The 17,700-nt window shown below is 43.6% G+C and overlaps 2 protein-coding genes across 3 annotated transcripts; both read left to right on the top strand.

Moving 5' to 3' along the window:
* The first annotated feature begins 49 nt into the window (after positions 1-49).
* On the top strand, positions 50-12,546 carry map4k2 (mitogen-activated protein kinase kinase kinase kinase 2). 2 transcript variants are annotated; one of them, XM_037261238.1, is made up of 32 exons: positions 50-385; positions 2,530-2,587; positions 2,665-2,755; positions 3,131-3,195; positions 3,346-3,401; positions 4,146-4,193; positions 4,265-4,307; positions 4,393-4,465; positions 4,633-4,764; positions 4,860-4,922; positions 4,998-5,079; positions 5,594-5,704; positions 5,789-5,867; positions 6,328-6,386; positions 6,462-6,511; positions 7,648-7,686; positions 8,006-8,039; positions 8,409-8,556; positions 8,624-8,790; positions 9,115-9,156; positions 9,256-9,340; positions 9,420-9,499; positions 9,725-9,785; positions 9,877-10,000; positions 10,077-10,135; positions 10,201-10,304; positions 10,377-10,536; positions 10,863-10,931; positions 11,007-11,093; positions 11,170-11,240; positions 11,317-11,372; positions 11,769-12,546. In XM_037261238.1, the coding sequence occupies exons 1-32, from the start codon at positions 293-295 to the stop codon at positions 11,854-11,856; spliced, it is 2,577 nt and encodes an 858-aa protein (XP_037117133.1). In that variant the 5' UTR covers positions 50-292; the 3' UTR covers positions 11,857-12,546. The 2 variants fall into 2 exon arrangements, with proteins under 2 accessions (XP_037117133.1, XP_037117134.1); XM_037261239.1 differs by lacking the exon at positions 7,648-7,686.
* A 609-nt stretch (positions 12,547-13,155) lies between these two features.
* On the top strand, positions 13,156-17,650 carry LOC119128886 (RNA-binding protein 4.1-like). Its single transcript, XM_037261739.1, has 4 exons — positions 13,156-13,279; positions 14,995-15,428; positions 15,959-16,670; positions 16,744-17,650. The coding sequence occupies exons 2-3, from the start codon at positions 15,017-15,019 to the stop codon at positions 16,660-16,662; spliced, it is 1,116 nt and encodes a 371-aa protein (XP_037117634.1). The 5' UTR covers positions 13,156-13,279; positions 14,995-15,016; the 3' UTR covers positions 16,663-16,670; positions 16,744-17,650.
* The last annotated feature ends 50 nt before the right edge of the window (positions 17,651-17,700 follow it).

Here is a 17,700-nt window from a genome sequence, read left to right on the forward strand (position 1 = left end):
ATTGGTGGCCATCTTTTTTCCCCAACGTGTTTTTGTTTTGCTCATCCACGTTGGACTCCAGCAGGTTTTACTTCTCCGCAGCGCGCGCGTGTTTCTTTAAAACTCGTTTGTTTCCGTGTCTTTTTTTTTTTTTTTTTTCTTCTTCATCATCTTTGGAGGGGGGCCTCCAATTGCTGTTCTTTGTCCTCGGCGTTAGGAGCAGCAAAGCGGCATGTGCGCCGCCTAGACACAAAAAGCTCCCGCGCACCCGCAACAGCGGCGGCAACAGCACCACGACAGCCCGCCAGACAACATGGAGCGAATCGGGGTGTCATTCCTCGACCCGCTGGACGACTACGAGCTCGTCCACCGGATCGGGTGCGGCACCTACGGGGACGTTTTCAAGGTGAGACTTTTCAACCATTGACCTTCTTCGAGTTTGGATGCATTTTATGACCACGAAAAATAGTGTGATAAGAAAATTAAGCGACGCAAAACTTGCTCCCACTGATGCTTTGGCACAACCATTGAAGACACATCATTAGGTACGCCTTTTTTTGCCTACAGTGAGGAGTGATTTCGACTAAAAAAAAAAAAAAGAAGTTTTCTCCATTGATGATGGATAGGAGGCAGAATGTCATTGAATTTGGCTGGAGCACAGTTCATCTCGACTGGTTACGTGTATAAAGCGACTCGCCAAGTGTGTCGCGAGTGACATTTTCAACTCTTGCAGTTAACGCCTTCGGCATTTCACTTTTGCCTCACTTGAGTGTACGAGCCGAAAATGGCTAGCAAAGAGATTGAATCATTTGTCATTTCACCAAAGACAATCAGGGGCGGTCGTAGAACTGGTTTCTACACATTGGTGGAACAACTTTGGGCATACTAGTAGGACAAGTAAATGTTATTAATGAGACAGAACTGCGCCACTACATACTAACTAGTGCTTCTAGTTTATATTTAAATTATTTGTGGTACACAGCTGTCAACTAGTCACACATTATTGTTACTAGTGTACAAAATAGCTTGCATTAGTAAAAAAAAAATACTCAATGAAGAGTTGTACATTATGCTGAATATCCATTAATATCCATTTTCCCCGAAAGCTACATAGTTGGATTTTCTGCACACTAGTAGGACGGCTGCAGCATACTAGGCCAACAATATTACGAGTAGTGAGGCGACACTGTGGACTAGTTGACAACTTTGTACTAGCTAAGCATATAATGTAATACAAGTAGAGTACAATTTCACTTGTGTCTACTAGTATGCCAAATATGTGCTACTTGGGACAAATGCATCATTTACATGGACCTTGAGCTGGATATGATATTCTGTACATGACCATAATCAACAAACAGCCATAGAAATGAGTGATGATTGATTTCTTTGTAAATGAGCAAACTTACAAATGTGTCAAAATGTGAACGAACACATTGGTTAAATGTCACTCCCTTCGACTTCCCTCGGCCTTGTGTCCCGTCTGCAGAATGGAGACATAGAAGGGTGTCCAGTCGAGGACAATGGCTCGCTTTCGCCTCGGTGGGAGGCGAAAATGCGTGAGAGAAAAAAAAAAAGGGTCTCCACCTCCGGACATGTGACAGTGTCTTCCTTCGGTTTAAGATGCTCTGAGCTCACGTGAGCCACGGCGAGACAGTTGGGATACCCTAATGTTGATGTATATACAAACAGTATATGAAATTGGTTGTGCTCCACTGTAAAGCAGCCCAGGCGGCTATTTTGGGCTAGATTGCGTCTCTCAATTGCTCACAGGAAGTGCGGTGCTCAAACAGGAAGGAAAACAGGAAGTGAACGTGCATTTGACGTTGTGCGGATGGATGCCAGTGTGAAAACACGACGTCACGGCTGCATGCCAGGCCAGATGTGAAAGGCAGCAGGCCGCCATCCCTCGTCCCGGGTCGTTATTTTGGCGCGGGCCTCTGTTGATGTGGTTCCGAGACGCTCGCGCCCTTTGAACTTGTCCACGACAACAACGCGACCTGAAGCCACAACTGAATTTCCTTTGTAGCCATGCCCACGTTTCAGATGTTGGCGCAAAGGCATTATTTGTAGCTTGTTGTGGACGTTGTCTGTCATGTGGCTTGTGCCTATTTTAGGCCAACGCTTATGCCGAATTATGGCAGGGTAAAATTACGATAACCAATATATATGCTTAGAAAATGTATATTATATGATAAAAAAAATTTGAATAATTAAAAAATGTAATTGCTATGTTATATGATAAAAAAAATATTATTTGAATGATTTATTTTACCAGCAACTTTCACGTTTCGTCTTTTATTTGATTGGTTGATTTATTTAGTGCAAATAAAAATGCTTAAAACACATTAATATTTACAAATTTAGCCAATACATGCTTAGTTTATATAGAACAATAATAATTAAATGAAAAAATATTACAAGTGCTATTAGATTTAATTAAATTTTCGTGACTTAATTATGATAGGTTTATTTATAATTAGTAAAACAACAATATTATTGACTATTGCCGAAGACTTGAATTCCTAATTTTCTTTCATCCGACTGCAGGCTCGCAACATCCGCACATCGGAACTGGCCGCCATCAAGATCGTCAAGCTGGACCCATGTCAGTCGTAACTTTTGGCGATTGATGCAATCCGCGCAGCTTCCCGACCTGACTTTGAAGCGTTTTCACTTGTCCAGGTGATGACATCACGTCCATCCAGCAGGAAATCACCATGATGAGGGAATGCAAGCACAAGAACATCGTGGCCTACTTTGGCAGCTACCACAGGTATTTGGCATCCAAACACACACACAAAATTGAAAAGCATCAAATGGCAAGCTATAATTTTTGAGTTATGTAGATTGGAGACAGGCAGTATTTTTTCCTGAATATTATTGAAGGCAAAATCCTCATTTATCCTACTTTTTATGCCGACAGAAAGCGACAGGTTCGTTTTATAGTATTTGATATATTTGGCACTTATAATTTTGTCAGTTTTGGAAAAAAAAGACAAGATTTGCTTTCTGTAAAGAGGAATCAGTCCTCTGTGACGCTGTTTCGACTGAAAGTTTTTAGTTTTTTTTTAATTGTATGACTTTAAAAGTGCGCATATCATTTTTTCTTTATTGTGAACTGAAGCAAACTGTTGATATTCTCGGCCAGGAACACCAAACTGTGGATCTGCATGGAATACTGTGGGGGAGGCTCTCTTCAGGACATCTACCACGGTATGAAAAGATACAGCTGTATTTAAAAAAAAAAAAAAAAAATTTATCTGTTTATTTGCTGTAGTTTTATTTATTTATTTAATGATTTGTTTATCTCTATTTATTTTGAAATGTGTACTTTTTTGTCATTTTTGTGTTTTTCCCCTAAAGTGACAGGCCCATTAAAGGAGAAACAGATTGCGTATGTGTGCAGAGAAACCCTCCAGGTAATATTTTGGTTTATTGTTTATGATTACATGACAGGCTGTAGTTACCTCCTCTGCTTGGCCGCCAGCACGGTGACTCATGTTTGCCGCCAGACACAGGACAGGGCAGCTCAGTAGCACGTTTAACCCTCAACAAAGTGCCGAGAAACAGGCACTGTGTTCCGTCGTTACGGGTGACGCTGGTCAAAGGTTTCGTGTCGCCCGGTTTAGGCCATGGTCAGAGGCGTAGCCAGGAATTTTTCCAGTAGGGGCGCACGCCCACAGGAAAAAAAATCGAACATCACCCACGCCGTTCGCTGATCGCTAAAACAACGTCCGGGAGGCAAACGGTGAATGGATAACATCGCGCACATAGAATAGCGCAAGCACATTCGCGCAAGACCGAAAGAAAGAAACGGCATGAAAATGAAGAATCGAAAAAGCTCGATTTTTTTTTTTTTTTTTTCCAACCGGGGCGCAGGGAGTCCTAACCGGGGCGCCGCCCCGGCTTGGCTACGCCTCTGGCCATGGTACACTTTGAAGACCGTCACATGACTTAACAAAAAGTTGGAAAAAGTCCGTTGCCTTTAAATGAGTCTCTTAGTCATTCACATTCAATGAAGCGTTCATGCTGAAATACTTAGCCGTTCAAATGGACTGCCTCGAACTAACCACTGTGCCGCCATCTAGTGGTCGATTGTGGAATTACAATCAAACGGAGAAACTTTGCGATTGTGTCATTGAATATCCTTTTATGTCTCGTAGGGTTTGTACCACTTGCATGAAACCGGCAAAATGCATCGAGACATCAAGGTAAGGCGAGCTGCGTTGCGTAACTTAAGTCTTTGTCTGATCATGCATTCAAACGGAATGTCTTTCAACAGGGCGCCAACATTCTTTTGACAGAGCGAGGAGATGTCAAACTGGGTCGGTTAAGATCTGAACGCATACTTGCTTTGTCGCAAATGATCAGACCGGCCGGTCGTAAATTTTGCGTGCGTGTGTTTTGTAGCGGATTTTGGGGTGGCAGCAGAGATCAGTGCCTCTGTGGCCAAAAGGAAGTCGTTCATCGGGACGCCCTACTGGTAAGGGCATTCAGTTAAGTGCAAGAAGAAGTCAGGAGTATTCACCATCACAGGATGGGCAGAAAACTTGAATGGTGACGCAATGGTGTGTCAAAAGAAAAGCAAAGTGCCCCTCGAACGCTACCTTGAGGAACTCCGGAGTCAGAAACTGGTCTGCGTGCGTGCAGGATGGCTCCAGAGGTGGCGGCAGTGGAGAAGAAGGGCGGCTACAACCACCTGTGCGACATCTGGGCCGTGGGTATCACCGCCATCGAACTGGCCGAGCTCCAGCCCCCCATGTTCGACCTCCACCCGATGAGGTCAGACCGCAGCGGCGAACCGAGCCGCAACGTGTGCTGTGCAGCCATGTGCAGGCTTTTCTTTATCAGCAACATCCACTTGCTCCATTTTTTAGAGCTTTGATGCTGATGTCCAAGAGCAGCTTCCAACCACCAAAACTGAAGGAAAAAACCAAATGGTACGTTTAAATGACCGCGCCTCATACTTTCACAATCGGCCTTTGATCGTCCGGCTTTTTGCCATGGCGCCGCAGGTCTCCGGGTTTCCAAAGCTTCGTCAAGATGGCGCTCATCAAAAATCCTCGGAAAAGGCCGTCCGCTGAGACACTACTACAGGTGAGCTATCTATCTATCTATCTATCTATCTATCTATCTATCTATCTATCTATCTATCTATCTATCTATCTATCTATCTATCTATCTATCTATCTATCTATCTATCTATCTATCTATCTATCTATCTATCTATCTATCTATCTATCTATCTATCTATCTATCTATCTATCTATCTACCTACCTACCTACCTACCTACCTACCTACCTACCTACCTACCTACCTACCTACCTACCTACCTACCTACCTACCTACCTACCTACCTACCTATCTATCTATCTATCTATCTATCTATCTATCTATCTATCTATCTATCTATCTATCTATCTATCTATCTATCTATCTATCTATCTATCTATCTATCCATCCATGTCTATCCATCTATCTATCTATCTATCTAGTATCCATCCATCCATCCATCCATCCATCCATCCATCCATCCATCCATCCATCCATCCATCCATCCATGTCTATCCATCTATCTAGTATCCATCCCTCCATCTTCTTTTCTTCCAGCATCCGTTCGTGACACAATTGCTGACCCGCAAGCTGGTCATGGAGCTGCTGGACACTGCCAACAACCCCGAGCTGCACGCCTCGCACAACATGGACGACAACGAGCTGGAGGTCAGCCGCCGCAGCTCGGCGGACACTCCCGCCCGCTAAACGATAGCAAACGGATAGCATTCTTAGCATGCACACTGTCGACAGATTGGTCTCCAAGCTCCGGACAAGATCCGGTCGGCAGGGAAACACCTACCGGTCGAGAGAACCGTGTCTGAAGAACAATGTGAGTGGGGATCTTTTTTTTTAATTCCGTCATTTAGTTGGGATTCATTTATCATTCATCGGATCGAGCGTAGAGAATTGGCGGCGCGTAACCGGATGTCTTGACGGCAACGAAGAGTGGCTTTCCTTGTCCGGACATCCAATGACGTCATCTTGGCGATGTGGTCGAGGAAGGACAAAAGGCCCTCAGTCAGTCGGCCGGCCGGCCGGCCGGCCGCCCTCGTCCATACATGCGGGTTGCGAGGCCTGCTCGCTGGATGGCACAGACCACATGCCAATAGCGTGTCTGACACACACTGCTACTTTTATACTCGCACGCTCTTAATCGGCGTCTCAGTCCAGTTTCAAACTACCAATGAATCGGGTGTTGACTTCATAAAGTATCAACGTTAAATTTCAATTGTCGTGTCTTCTGCTCCATACTATTGTGTTTATTTTTTTTTTTTAATGTATTCTTGTAGTTGGCCAAGTGACGTTTGGGCCACCGCTGAGGAAAGTCACGGAACCTTATCCTGATCTGGTAACCGCTCCGCTGATTGATACATAAGTAAATAATCACGTACCCGAGCTAACGGCGTCGTTTTCTCCCCAACAGAGCTCGTACGACGACGACTGGAGCTTGTCTGGGGATGAAGACGACTCACCGTAAGACATTTTTCCGTGTCATATGGGAATCTTTTTTTTTTTTTTTTCCTGTTTGAATTTGAAATACAAAGCGTGTCAAACCGAGCAGCCCTGTAGTTGTAGGCGGAACTCACATCAGCTCACCCCACTGAAATGAATGAATGCCACAAATGCCATTCATCTGTTCCAGCAGCCCTGAAATAATAATTATAATAATTAGAGTGTATGAGAAATATACCGTTTTTTCCGGACTATAAGGCGCACCTAAAAACCTAAAATTTTCTCAAAAGCCTACAGTGCGCCTTATAGTCCAGTGCGCCTTATATATGGACCAAATTCCTAAATTTAAACTGGCCCGAAGCATTGTGTCATAAAATAAATCATAAGTGGCCCGCTGAAGACTATGAATCATTAATCAAAAAAACTATCGATCAGCATTTTGTGATTATAAAGTAATTTGTTGCGTCTGAAGTTGAAATGAAAAAGATAAAATGGAGAATGATTTGATTTGGATTAAAAATCTGACATGATGCATTAATGGTGCGCCTTATAGTCCGGTGCGCCTTATATAAGGACAAAGTTTTAAAATGGGCCATTCATTGAAGGTGCGCCTTATGGTCCGGTGCGCCTTATAGTCCGGAAAATACGGTATATGCTTTTAAAAATAATAAATTATTTAAAACAAGGATTGCAACAGTATTGCAATTATTTTATTTATTTATTTTCTCAAGTAAAAAACAAACAAACAGTAACAAATCTATCATTCCCATCTGTGAGGCAGCCAATGTGCCAATTTATTGAATTTGGTGGACATAGTGCTGCTCCTTCTGCTGTGCACACGCTGACCACTTGAGGCACTATAATGCAGATTTTGATTCTTGGGCAGATTTTTGGTGATTCTTTATATTTAGTTATTTTACAATAACACAGCCAAACACAAGACAAAGATAACATTAATATTTAACCATTTACCCCCCAAAACTGCAAAAAAATAAATAAATTGGGTTGCTGCTTGAAATGGTCGCTTAGCCTTTGTCTAGACTTCGGCGTCGACCAAATTTTCATTGAAGACCAATCGGCGTGGCGTTTCCTTCCCCGCCATTGTTGTGGGCCGCCGAGGCCTCTGGCCAGATAAACAGCAGGTCTTCCTGTTGCAGGAGCCTGCTGGAATGTGTGGAGCAAGCTTTGCAGCTGAGGTAGGCCACGCCCATCCTCTCCAGCTCGCCCCTCCCATTTTGTCATGCAAAACAGCAGGTCCCTGAGCTCATACAGTGGGTTTGTGTTTAGCTCCGCCTCCTAATCCTAAAAATGCCATCCTGTTGGTCCATAATCTGGATTTTGCGATTCCCCGCAAACCCACTGCTTTGTTTCCCGGCTGTGTGTGCGAGTGTGTCGACGTGCTCGTCCTTCCCCATGTGTGTTTGGCTTTGATCGTCACGGTCACGTCATCCGACTTTCGCCTAATCCCGACACTCACTTGGTGATGAGAGCTTGATCCCGTTTTCTTTTTTTCAGGAGTTTAACCATAAAGAGGGCGCCATCTACTGATGTGAGTGATCAACTACATGCACACAAAAATTCTGTCATCATTTTTTTTTTTTTTTTGCATATCTCTAGAAGTCCCATGTCATTTTTTTTTCCTTTTAATAATCTGAACGTCCTTTTATTTGGGTCAGAATTCCCCTTTTCAGGCTGTTTTTTGTTGGTCAATTTCTTATTAAAAATTATATATTAATAATAATAATGATACAATAATTTAATTTCTTATATAAGAAATTGCTCTGATTGGATCATTGATTTGTCCCAAAATGATCATGGAAAATCGATTTTCTCTGACTGGCAAAAATCTCTGCGGCTTTGTCAGCCTCTTACTGTCGAAGACACGGTAGATGATGTCGTCTTTCATTCGCCGTTCTAGGGAGGAAGGAAGAGCGGTCTATTCAGTCCCACGACCGCCTCCCTGCCCGCATTTTGCTCTTTAAGCGTCAACGCCGGGGACAAAGACGTGACGGAGAGGCCGAGCTGTACGCTGGGCCCGGACGCTTCCACTGCGCCCGACTCGACCGGTACGGCCCCGTAATGGCGCCTGTGCGCGACTCGCCGGTCGTGACTCTGTCGCCATCCGTCCCTTAGCCGTCTTGGCCCGGTGCTCGGCCACACAGGACATCAGGCAGCGCTGCAGTGACCCGTGTCTGCCAGCGGGGGGCGCTGTGACGACAGAGAGGAGGAAATCCAGCGCTGAAAAAGAGACTCCCCTCTCACCTGAATGGAGCACACTCAGGAAAAAGACGGAGGAAGCTGTGAGTTTAAAATATGGCTATATTTATATTTGTCTTATAAGCTAACTTTCAATTCCTAATTAGTTTTGATCAAGATTTCGAGTTCAAATGTGTTCCCTCATTTCATGGTTTGCGCTCCTGAGACTGACAATGCTAACATGCTAGCGATTAGCATCAGTTGACGTTTTGGAAGCAACGGGGATTTGGACACAAACATTTAGACAGAATACCACAAAGAATAATCTAAAGTGCATTTCAGTATGTTTTAAATGTGTTTGGAAAACATCTCGTGCGTTTTAAATGAGGCCTTCCCGTGTTATTTGTACCTTTTTGTCATATTTCTAGAGGGCAGATTTTCATGGACTTCCTCCCACCCCTCAAGTGCATGTAAGTGTCAAAACTAACCCTAACACACAAGTTGCTTTGAGCTCATACTCAAATGCAAAACAAATGTAACTATGATTGAAATTGTATTTTCCCCCATAGATGGGGGCTTGCTTTTCCAAAGTCTTCAACGGCTGCCCTCTCAAAATCCACTGTGCCGTCACCTGGATTTTTCCCAGGACGAGAGGTCAACTTTTCATATCGTTTTAAGTTGTGCGACACAAAAGTCGATGAGCGCTGACGGCCCTGCTCTCTCTCCATCCCAGACCAGTATCTGATTCTCGGGGCAGAGGAGGGAATCTACACACTCAACCTGAATGAACTTCATGAAGATACACTTGAGAAGGTACAGAAATGACATCATGTTGCCCTGCCCTATCACATGTTCAGTGTAAATAAATGAATAAATAAATCATAAAAATAAAAAAATATATATCAATATAGATATTTATTAGATGCCGTATCACATGTTCATTGTAAATAATAATAAATCTTTTTTTTTTGGGGTGAAATTTTTTTTTTTCCTGAAACACTACGTGACTTGTGGTGTGGTCTTGTTCTCCTCACACAGCTGTTCCCCCAGCGATGCACATGGCTGTACGTGATGAACAATGTGCTGATGTCCGTGTCAGGTAACGCCTTTGTGCAAACTCTCGGCAAAGTATCCCGGGTCTGCTCTCACCAAACAACCCTAACTCCCCCCCCCGCCCCGTTTCACGACAGGAAAATCGTCCCAGCTTTATTCCCACAGTCTGAGCGCCCTGTTTGAGCAGAAGGGACATTTGTCGAAAAAACACGGCAGTCTGTCGCTCGGCACCAGCCGTTTCGCCGACAAGATCGGCACTCGGTAGGACCTCGTGATTTTCACGATTCAACCTAGAAAGTCATTTTTTATTTTTTTTTGGCTTCTGTTGTCTCCTCAGAAAGTTTGCCTTATCTGTGAAGATCCCCGACACAAAAGGATGCAGGAGGTGCAGTGTCGGTAAGGCCCGTGCCGTGCCGGACGTCTTGTCTAGGTCACATTTCATCTCGACCTTTGTGTTCCAGCTCGAAACCCGTACACGGACAGTACTTTTTTATGCGGAGCCGTTCCGTCCGGCCTCGTTCTGCTCTTGTGGTACGAGCCTCTCCAAAAGTTCATGCACCTCAAGGTTCGCAGCCTCTTTATTGCCAGAGTGGAGGCTCAGAGCGTTTTGAGTTAACGTCTTCCGTTCTCTTCGTAGCACCTCGCAACGAAGCTCCCCGACCGCCTGGCTATATTTGAGCTGCTGGTGTTGGTCACCGACGAATTCCCCCAGTTGTGCGTGGGGGTGAGGGACTGCGCCGACGGCAACCTCAAGTTTGATATCGTCGAGCTGAACGGCACGCCCATTTCAGAGCCCGGTATGGATGCGACTCTCTGGGTTAGCATTGAAGGTCTCTCCAGGAAGACAGCAAGGTTGTCAGCTCACAAATCTGGATAGAAAGAACATTTAAAAATATCTAATCAGATTTTAAGACGCAACCCCCCCATAATAAATAAATAAATGACTTAAATGAATGAAAATAAATAAACATTTAAAAATATAGAATCAGATTTCCCTCCCCAAAATAAATAAATAAATGAAAAAATGAATGGAAATAAATAAATAAATGCTTGATGACTTAAATGGTGGAAAATTCCAAACTCTGGAAAGCACAGAAAATTCATTCTAAATGTTCCTTTATAGAAAACGGGGCCGTCAAGGCCGTACAGGTCACCCAGTTGGACCGAGACAGCGTTCTCATCGCATTTGAAAGTAAGTCACCTTCGTTTTTGACTTGCCGGTCAAATCTTGTCGGTCATTTGTGAAATGTAACTTTTGACACTACAGAAAGCGTCAAGATTGTAAACCTACAGGGCCTTCCATCCAAGGAGCTCGCTGCTGAAATGGTGTTTGACTTCCCCATTGAAACTCTCGGTAAAAAAAAAAACAACTATCATTTAAAAAATGTGATCTTAAACTTTTCAACGTGTTTGATTTCCATTTGTTGCAGTTTGCTTGCAGGACAGTGTGCTGGCTTTTTGGAAGCACGGCCTGAAAGGAAGGAGCTTTCACTCAAACGAGGTGATGGAGGCTCAACATGTTTTGCTACAACCACGCCGTCGGCGTATAAATCGCTCACATTCTCCTTGATTTGCAGGTAACACAAGAAATTACAGACGAGAGTCGAGTATTTCGAGTTTTGGGAACAAACAGGTATGTGAGCACTCCTTTTTATAAAAAATAAATAAAAATTCACTTGTCTCATTCAAACGTATCAGCTAGCGTGTAGCCTGCGATGACGCGTTGAAGCGGCGTATCAGTTTAAAACATGCAAAGTTTTTAATTTACTGTACTTAATCCTCCTGGATCCCACCCCATACATAACAAAGGATGTATTTTTCCGTGGGATCCCATTTTAAATCCATCTGCGTGGCTACTAGCCTAATTCTAGCTAGCTAACACTAAGCTAGTTTGCAAACTCGCCGTTGTCCAGTATGTACAGTACGTAACGAGATTGAAATTTAATCTCGACTTTTTTTTTTTTTTAAATCACTGTCCTCAAGGTACTTCGGAATGTCACCTTTGAGTTATTTATTTTTTCTTCCCTAGAGACATCATCCTTCAGAGCACACCGACCGACGAGCCCTCAGCGCTGAGTAACGTCTACATTTTGACAGGCCATGAAAGCAGTTATTGAAATTTTTCTGGAGCAAGTATAAAAAGTATTTTCAGCCATTTGCATTTGTCCTTGTTGGCAATATGGAATTTAACTTGAATGTACTGCCCGTAAGCATGGTAGCAATACTGGAGTCACATTCTTTTATTTCCAGATCCAGAAAAACAAAAACGCAATCACTATCGCACAAGACCGAATCACGCCGAGTACTTCATACGGTGTACGAGCGTGTGGTTTATTTAAATATGAAGAAATTGTTGTCATTTTATTAGACGGGGAGCTGAGGCTAATGCTAACTGTAAACGGCGGTAGATATTTATTAGAATTTACTGAACAAAACATGGACAACTTGCGACTGAGAGTTAAGTTGTAAGGTATGTTCCACTATGCTAAGTCTTTTATTTTTTGTAGAATATAACTATTATTTATGGAACATGCACTGTATAGCTCAACACCTATCCCAGAGATACTTGAATATTATTTGCATGTAACCATGTTTTGAGGGTAATTGTTGATAAATTTATAACATTTGTACACTATGCTTGTAACATGTATTTTATATGAGAAAATGTTCTTGTTTTAATGTCACTAGTAACCTCGACAGAGATTGTGTCACAACGATGGTTGATATTGGACCTAGAACGGAATATTGTACGTTGCATCACACAGGAAATAAACCTGTTTTTATTTCTACATAAGTACAAAAATGTTTTGACTTGCACGTTTGACATCATTTTAACCCTTAAGTTGGTCAAAAATGTAATAAAAAGTTATCTTTTCATATTCCAGGTATTCCTTAAAAAAATGTTTTTGACATAATGGCATTTAAATATTTAACTTACCTTTTATACATTTTAAAATCCAATGGATGATTCTTATCAACTGTAGCTGTCAGGAATATTATATAATTTAATATATTATTTTCATATTTCTCAAAAAAAAAATTCACATGCATACAATGGATATTCACAATGTCAACATTTTTCTATGACTGTTTTAGGTCATTGTTTTTTTCAAAGAAGTTAAAAAGTTCCAAATATATATAAGATATTTCAAACATTAAATCATTGTTGTACGGTCCTAAATCTAATACCTAATATCATAGAATATTGATCATATTTTGAAAGTGCTCTATACTGAAGAGTTAAAGGATCTTTTTTCCCTCAAGCGCAATTAATTAAAGTCGTATTAACTAGCACCGTATGAGGCGAAATGGAATTAGTACATACATATCGACTGTGAGTCTGTGATTAAAACAAACGTCATCAAGGCCGTCGCTTTCGATGCGAGAATAGTCCCTTTTGTGACCAATAGGGGGCAGCAACGTTCCTTTGTGGCGTTGAGTCACAAACAGGGAAAGAGTAAGTCGCAGCATTGGTGCTTCATTTGAGGCGCCATTTCACTCCTTATTCATTGGCGCCGCGGCCTATATTCTTTGACATCGGTAAGTTTGGCGTTTTACATTAAACATGCGATGTCTAACTCACCCTTGGTTGATATTTAATAGTCTCCCGCTCTGACCAACCCACACAGACCTTGACTGGCTCTGTAAAACGTTGCATCGCTCACGTATTGTGCCCCTTGACGGCAAGCTTGCGGACCCAAATTCTTCCAGAGGCGGGATTGGTTTCGTTTTAAGAGGCTCGGCAGACGCCCAAATTACGTCCATAAGCAGAATGCCATATTGGACGAGATATGTTTGAGTCGAATAGGTTGGATTTAATGTAACTTTCAAACAAGCGACCCTCGTGTTTGTTAGCTTAGCATTGCGTAGCGCTCCTTGTTCGCTAGCCACTGCGCCATAGCTTCAAAAGCCACTCGGCGTAGTTTGTCTTTATAGATTTGATCAACACTAAGTACGCGTTTATTTTACACGTTTGATTTGAAGAGCGGGGCAGCATTATTTATGAGCGGTTTGCAAGTTTGCCTCCTAGCAATATGGGCTGCGGCCTCCCTGTGTGGCGGTCTCCCCGTGCGTGTTTTTGACAAGCCGCGCCCGGCTTACTGCACACTCTTAAACATGAGGTAATAATATTTAAGCATCTGATTTATAAGTTTATGAGTTGCCCATTAGCATGAATTTGAACGAATGAATGTTAAAATATGCCCTGTGTCAACTGCTGACTAGCATCACAAAGTACAGTGTGCCGAGCCAAAAAGCCAAAGTCCGCATATAATTAACATAATTGATAGAATTGACTTTGTAAGAAAGGTTCGGGAACTTCAAAGAACGCTGATAAACCAATAAATAGGGGCTTTCACACTGCAGGTATCAATCCAACAACTTCCCCATCTACCCTGCTAGTTTGTTCACATACCAGAAAGGTTCTGGGTCTTGAAGGTTCCATTGGGGTCTTCCTAAGTACCTACGAGCCTCCATGGTCTTTGTTTACCTACCTGGAACGTTTGAGGGGGGCGTGCTGTGCTGACAAACTTCTGACCGGTTGGTTGAACTTGGGGGGGTGTTTTGCAGTTCATGGTTTTGTCAGCGCACACGCCATTATATGACCCACTATTTGTGCCAGGCATCAAGAACCAGGAACCGACCCCTGTGCTTGTTTACTGCGAACATGTAGGTCTCGTCCTCTTATGTCGAGTTGTACAGGTAAGGAAATGCGGCCAGAGCAAATATTTTGAGGGTTGGAAGCGTCTACAAATTGCCAAAAGTGGAGTGAGAATTTCTCTCTGTCAATGGAAGATGGCAGATTCGGATTAAGAAGTGGCTTTATTCCTATTATTTGTCCACAAAGCAGAAACATATTTTGAAGTTGGAATAAATGCTTGAAAGTCTGCAAGTCAAAGGTCTTGATCAACTCTTAATTGAAGTTTGTTAACGAGGCCTTGTTTTGTCTGCGTGTTCTATAGCTGTGACTTTTCCGAAAAATGATCCGTCGTTCATAAATATTGCTTGTTACTGTGTTACGTCAACGTGAATTTCGGAAAAGCTGATGTGCTCGAGAGAAAACAAGTGCAGACGCAAAAATGTAGTTTGAAAAGTTAACTTGCATCTCAGATCACTTGTCAAAAATGGTTGCCCGGTTTAATTTTTTAAAAATGGTTTATTTCGACGATGAACGACAGAAGCCTTTAAAATTGTTTGAAAAAAGCTATTGATATTTTTACACTGACAAATGGGAATGACATGTCGGACTCTTCCAGGATCCAGCGAGCAGCCGCAGTCATGGTGAAAATCTTTATCGGCAACCTGGCCTGCAACACCAGCGTGGAGGAGCTGCGGGCCCTCTTCGAGAAGTACGGCAAAGTCACCGAGTGCGACATAGTCAAGAACTTTGGCTTCGTGCACATGAGCGTCCTGTCGGAGGCCGAGGAGGCCATTCGAAACCTCAACCAGCACCAGCTGAACGGCTGGCGCATGAACGTGGAGCTGAGCAAAGGCAGACCCAAGTCCAGCACCAAGCTGCACGTGGGCAACCTCGGCGACGGGGTCACGGCGGACATTTTGCAGGCCAAGTTTGAAGAGTTTGGCTCGGTAGTGGAATGTGACGTAGTCAAGGACTATGCCTTTGTTCACATGGAGCGAATGGAGGATGCCCTGGAAGCCATTAATAAGATGGACAACACTGCCTTCAAAGGTGACCTCTCGGTTTGGTGCTCCGTGCCGTCCGTAAACTTGGATTGTGCTCTCGTGACCCCCAAAATCCCCCAGCTGCTCTTTTCCCCAGCCAGCCAGCGAGCGTGACTAACCCGGGCTCTGAAAAGACATTTTTACCGCCGCTAAAAAGCGCTAAATAGTGACCGAAAACAGTAGTAGCGAAACTGAAACAGCGCCACCGTGACACAACATGAAACTCCAAATGCGTCGTATTTTTCTCACCGCAATATTTAGCAGGAATGAATCCGATCGATCCCTAAAATTATCTTTAAACGACGCCACAAGCTTTGGGAGCAGATTGAGCGAAGCCGTTAATGATATTGTCGAAATCGAGTCATCGGATCAAAAAAAGAAAATACAGACAGACTTCCCGAAGGCTAAAAAGTTCCGAAAGGCCAGCGGACGGTATCGAGTGCAACCCGGCCGCGCAACGGCAATTTTGACCGCTCTTGCTCGGTGTTGCTTGTTTTTCGGTTCCGGTCTCATGCGTCTCTTCTCTCTCCTTACAAGGCAAACTGATGAGCGTACAACTGTCCACCAGTCGGCTGCGCACGGCCCCGGGAATGGGAGATCATACCGGCTGCTTTGTCTGCGGAAAACATGGTCACTGGTCAAAAGACTGTCCAGTCGATCGCAACAATAGCTACGGTGACGACATGAGAGGTTTCGGCGGACGGGGCCCCCCCCCACGCGGTCCCCAAGGTTTTGGCCGAGGCGGCTACGGAATGGTCGGCGCGCCCCCTAATTACATGCCTGGCGCTGCGTTTAATCGGGCTAGTTATGGCAGGGGCATGGCGCCGCCGCCGCCGCCCCCTCCTCGGAGGCCCGGCCCCGAGGTGGGCGATCGGTACGGTGAGAGGTCTTCAGGTTTTGACCAAGACTCTAGTGTCGACTTCTACGAGAAGTACCGAGCTCGCCCTTACGGCTCCAGTTATTTCGAGGAGCGCCGCATGTCCTATGTCCCCCCTCCCCCTCCTCCCCCACCCCCTTCTGCCCTCTCAAAGTTCTCGGGCGTGGACCCGTTTGACCGGCGTCCGCCGCCCGCGCCGGCACCCCCCTCCGCCGCTTACTACGCGAGAGAGCACAACCCAATCGGCCGGTTACCCGGCGCCCCGGCGGGCTACGGTTATGAGCGCAAGCGGCTGTCGCCCGGCACCACCTACATGCCGCCGCGGCCCAAGGAGCAATTCGCACAGCGCTACGCGCCGTACTGAAGTCCACGGTAAGGCTCGGACGTTCTTCGTGGGAATTGGCAGCAAAAGCAACAACAAAAGGATGTTATTTTTCATTTTTAGGTCTTGGACTTTTTCTGCGAGCGTCGTTTTGTCAAGCTTCCAGACTCTCATCAAACGGCGTGGTTTGTCCGCCCCCTCAACCTTTTTTCTCTTGTCACATTTATGTCCTGTGTTTTTTTTTTTTTTTTCACAATATGTACATTGCTCGTTTTGCAATATTTTCAATTTACATTTAGATTTTAAAAATATATTTTTTTTTCATAACTGATTTTTTTCCCAAGCATCACATGTTTAAAAAGTGTCTGGGCTTATGTCTGAGACGTTTGTGGATGCGCGGGAGGATACAAAAACGTAGTGTACCGGTAGTCATTAATTTCCTCCGTTTGTCTGCTGGCTAAAAGTGATTACTGATGTTCTCATTGGCTCTATTTCATGTTTATCTGAGATGTGTTTCAGTCATCTGTTGCGTCACAAAGTTTCTCTTTTTGTTTAAATTTCCGTTCATGCAATTTCATGAGCATTAATAATGGATCTAAATGCCACGTTACAATTATCGCAAAATTAAAGTTTGAGTAGAAGCTGAAAATAAGTAATACCTAAAAAAAACAAAAAACAAAAACATTCCAACCACACGTTTGACTCATTGTGTGTCCAAAATTAAAATTTTATATCCCTTTTTGCCTTTCCGAAGTGACAGTTCTTTGAAATAGTGTCATTGAGTGACAGCAAGGCATTTAACGTGTCATTCACCTGAATATTTCTGATTTGGTACACGTTTTTTTTTTCTGTTGCAAGAACTCTTAAGGGTGAATGACTCAGGGAAAAGATGATGTGAAGAGGCACCATTTGTTTTTTTCTGCCTTTTTTGCATATAGGTGAAGTTGAATATTGTATTTTTCTTACTTGCTGTGGTAGTACCAACATACATACAAAACAATTGTTTTTTAATAAAAAAAACCAAACCAAATTGGGTGACAATTTTGCTTTTTTTTTTAAAGCCCCAGGAAAATTACGCCC

The sequence above is a fragment of the Syngnathus acus genome, chromosome 10, assembly GCF_901709675.1.
Source record: "Syngnathus acus chromosome 10, fSynAcu1.2, whole genome shotgun sequence".
In the NCBI taxonomy this organism is placed as follows: domain Eukaryota; kingdom Metazoa; phylum Chordata; class Actinopteri; order Syngnathiformes; family Syngnathidae; genus Syngnathus; species Syngnathus acus.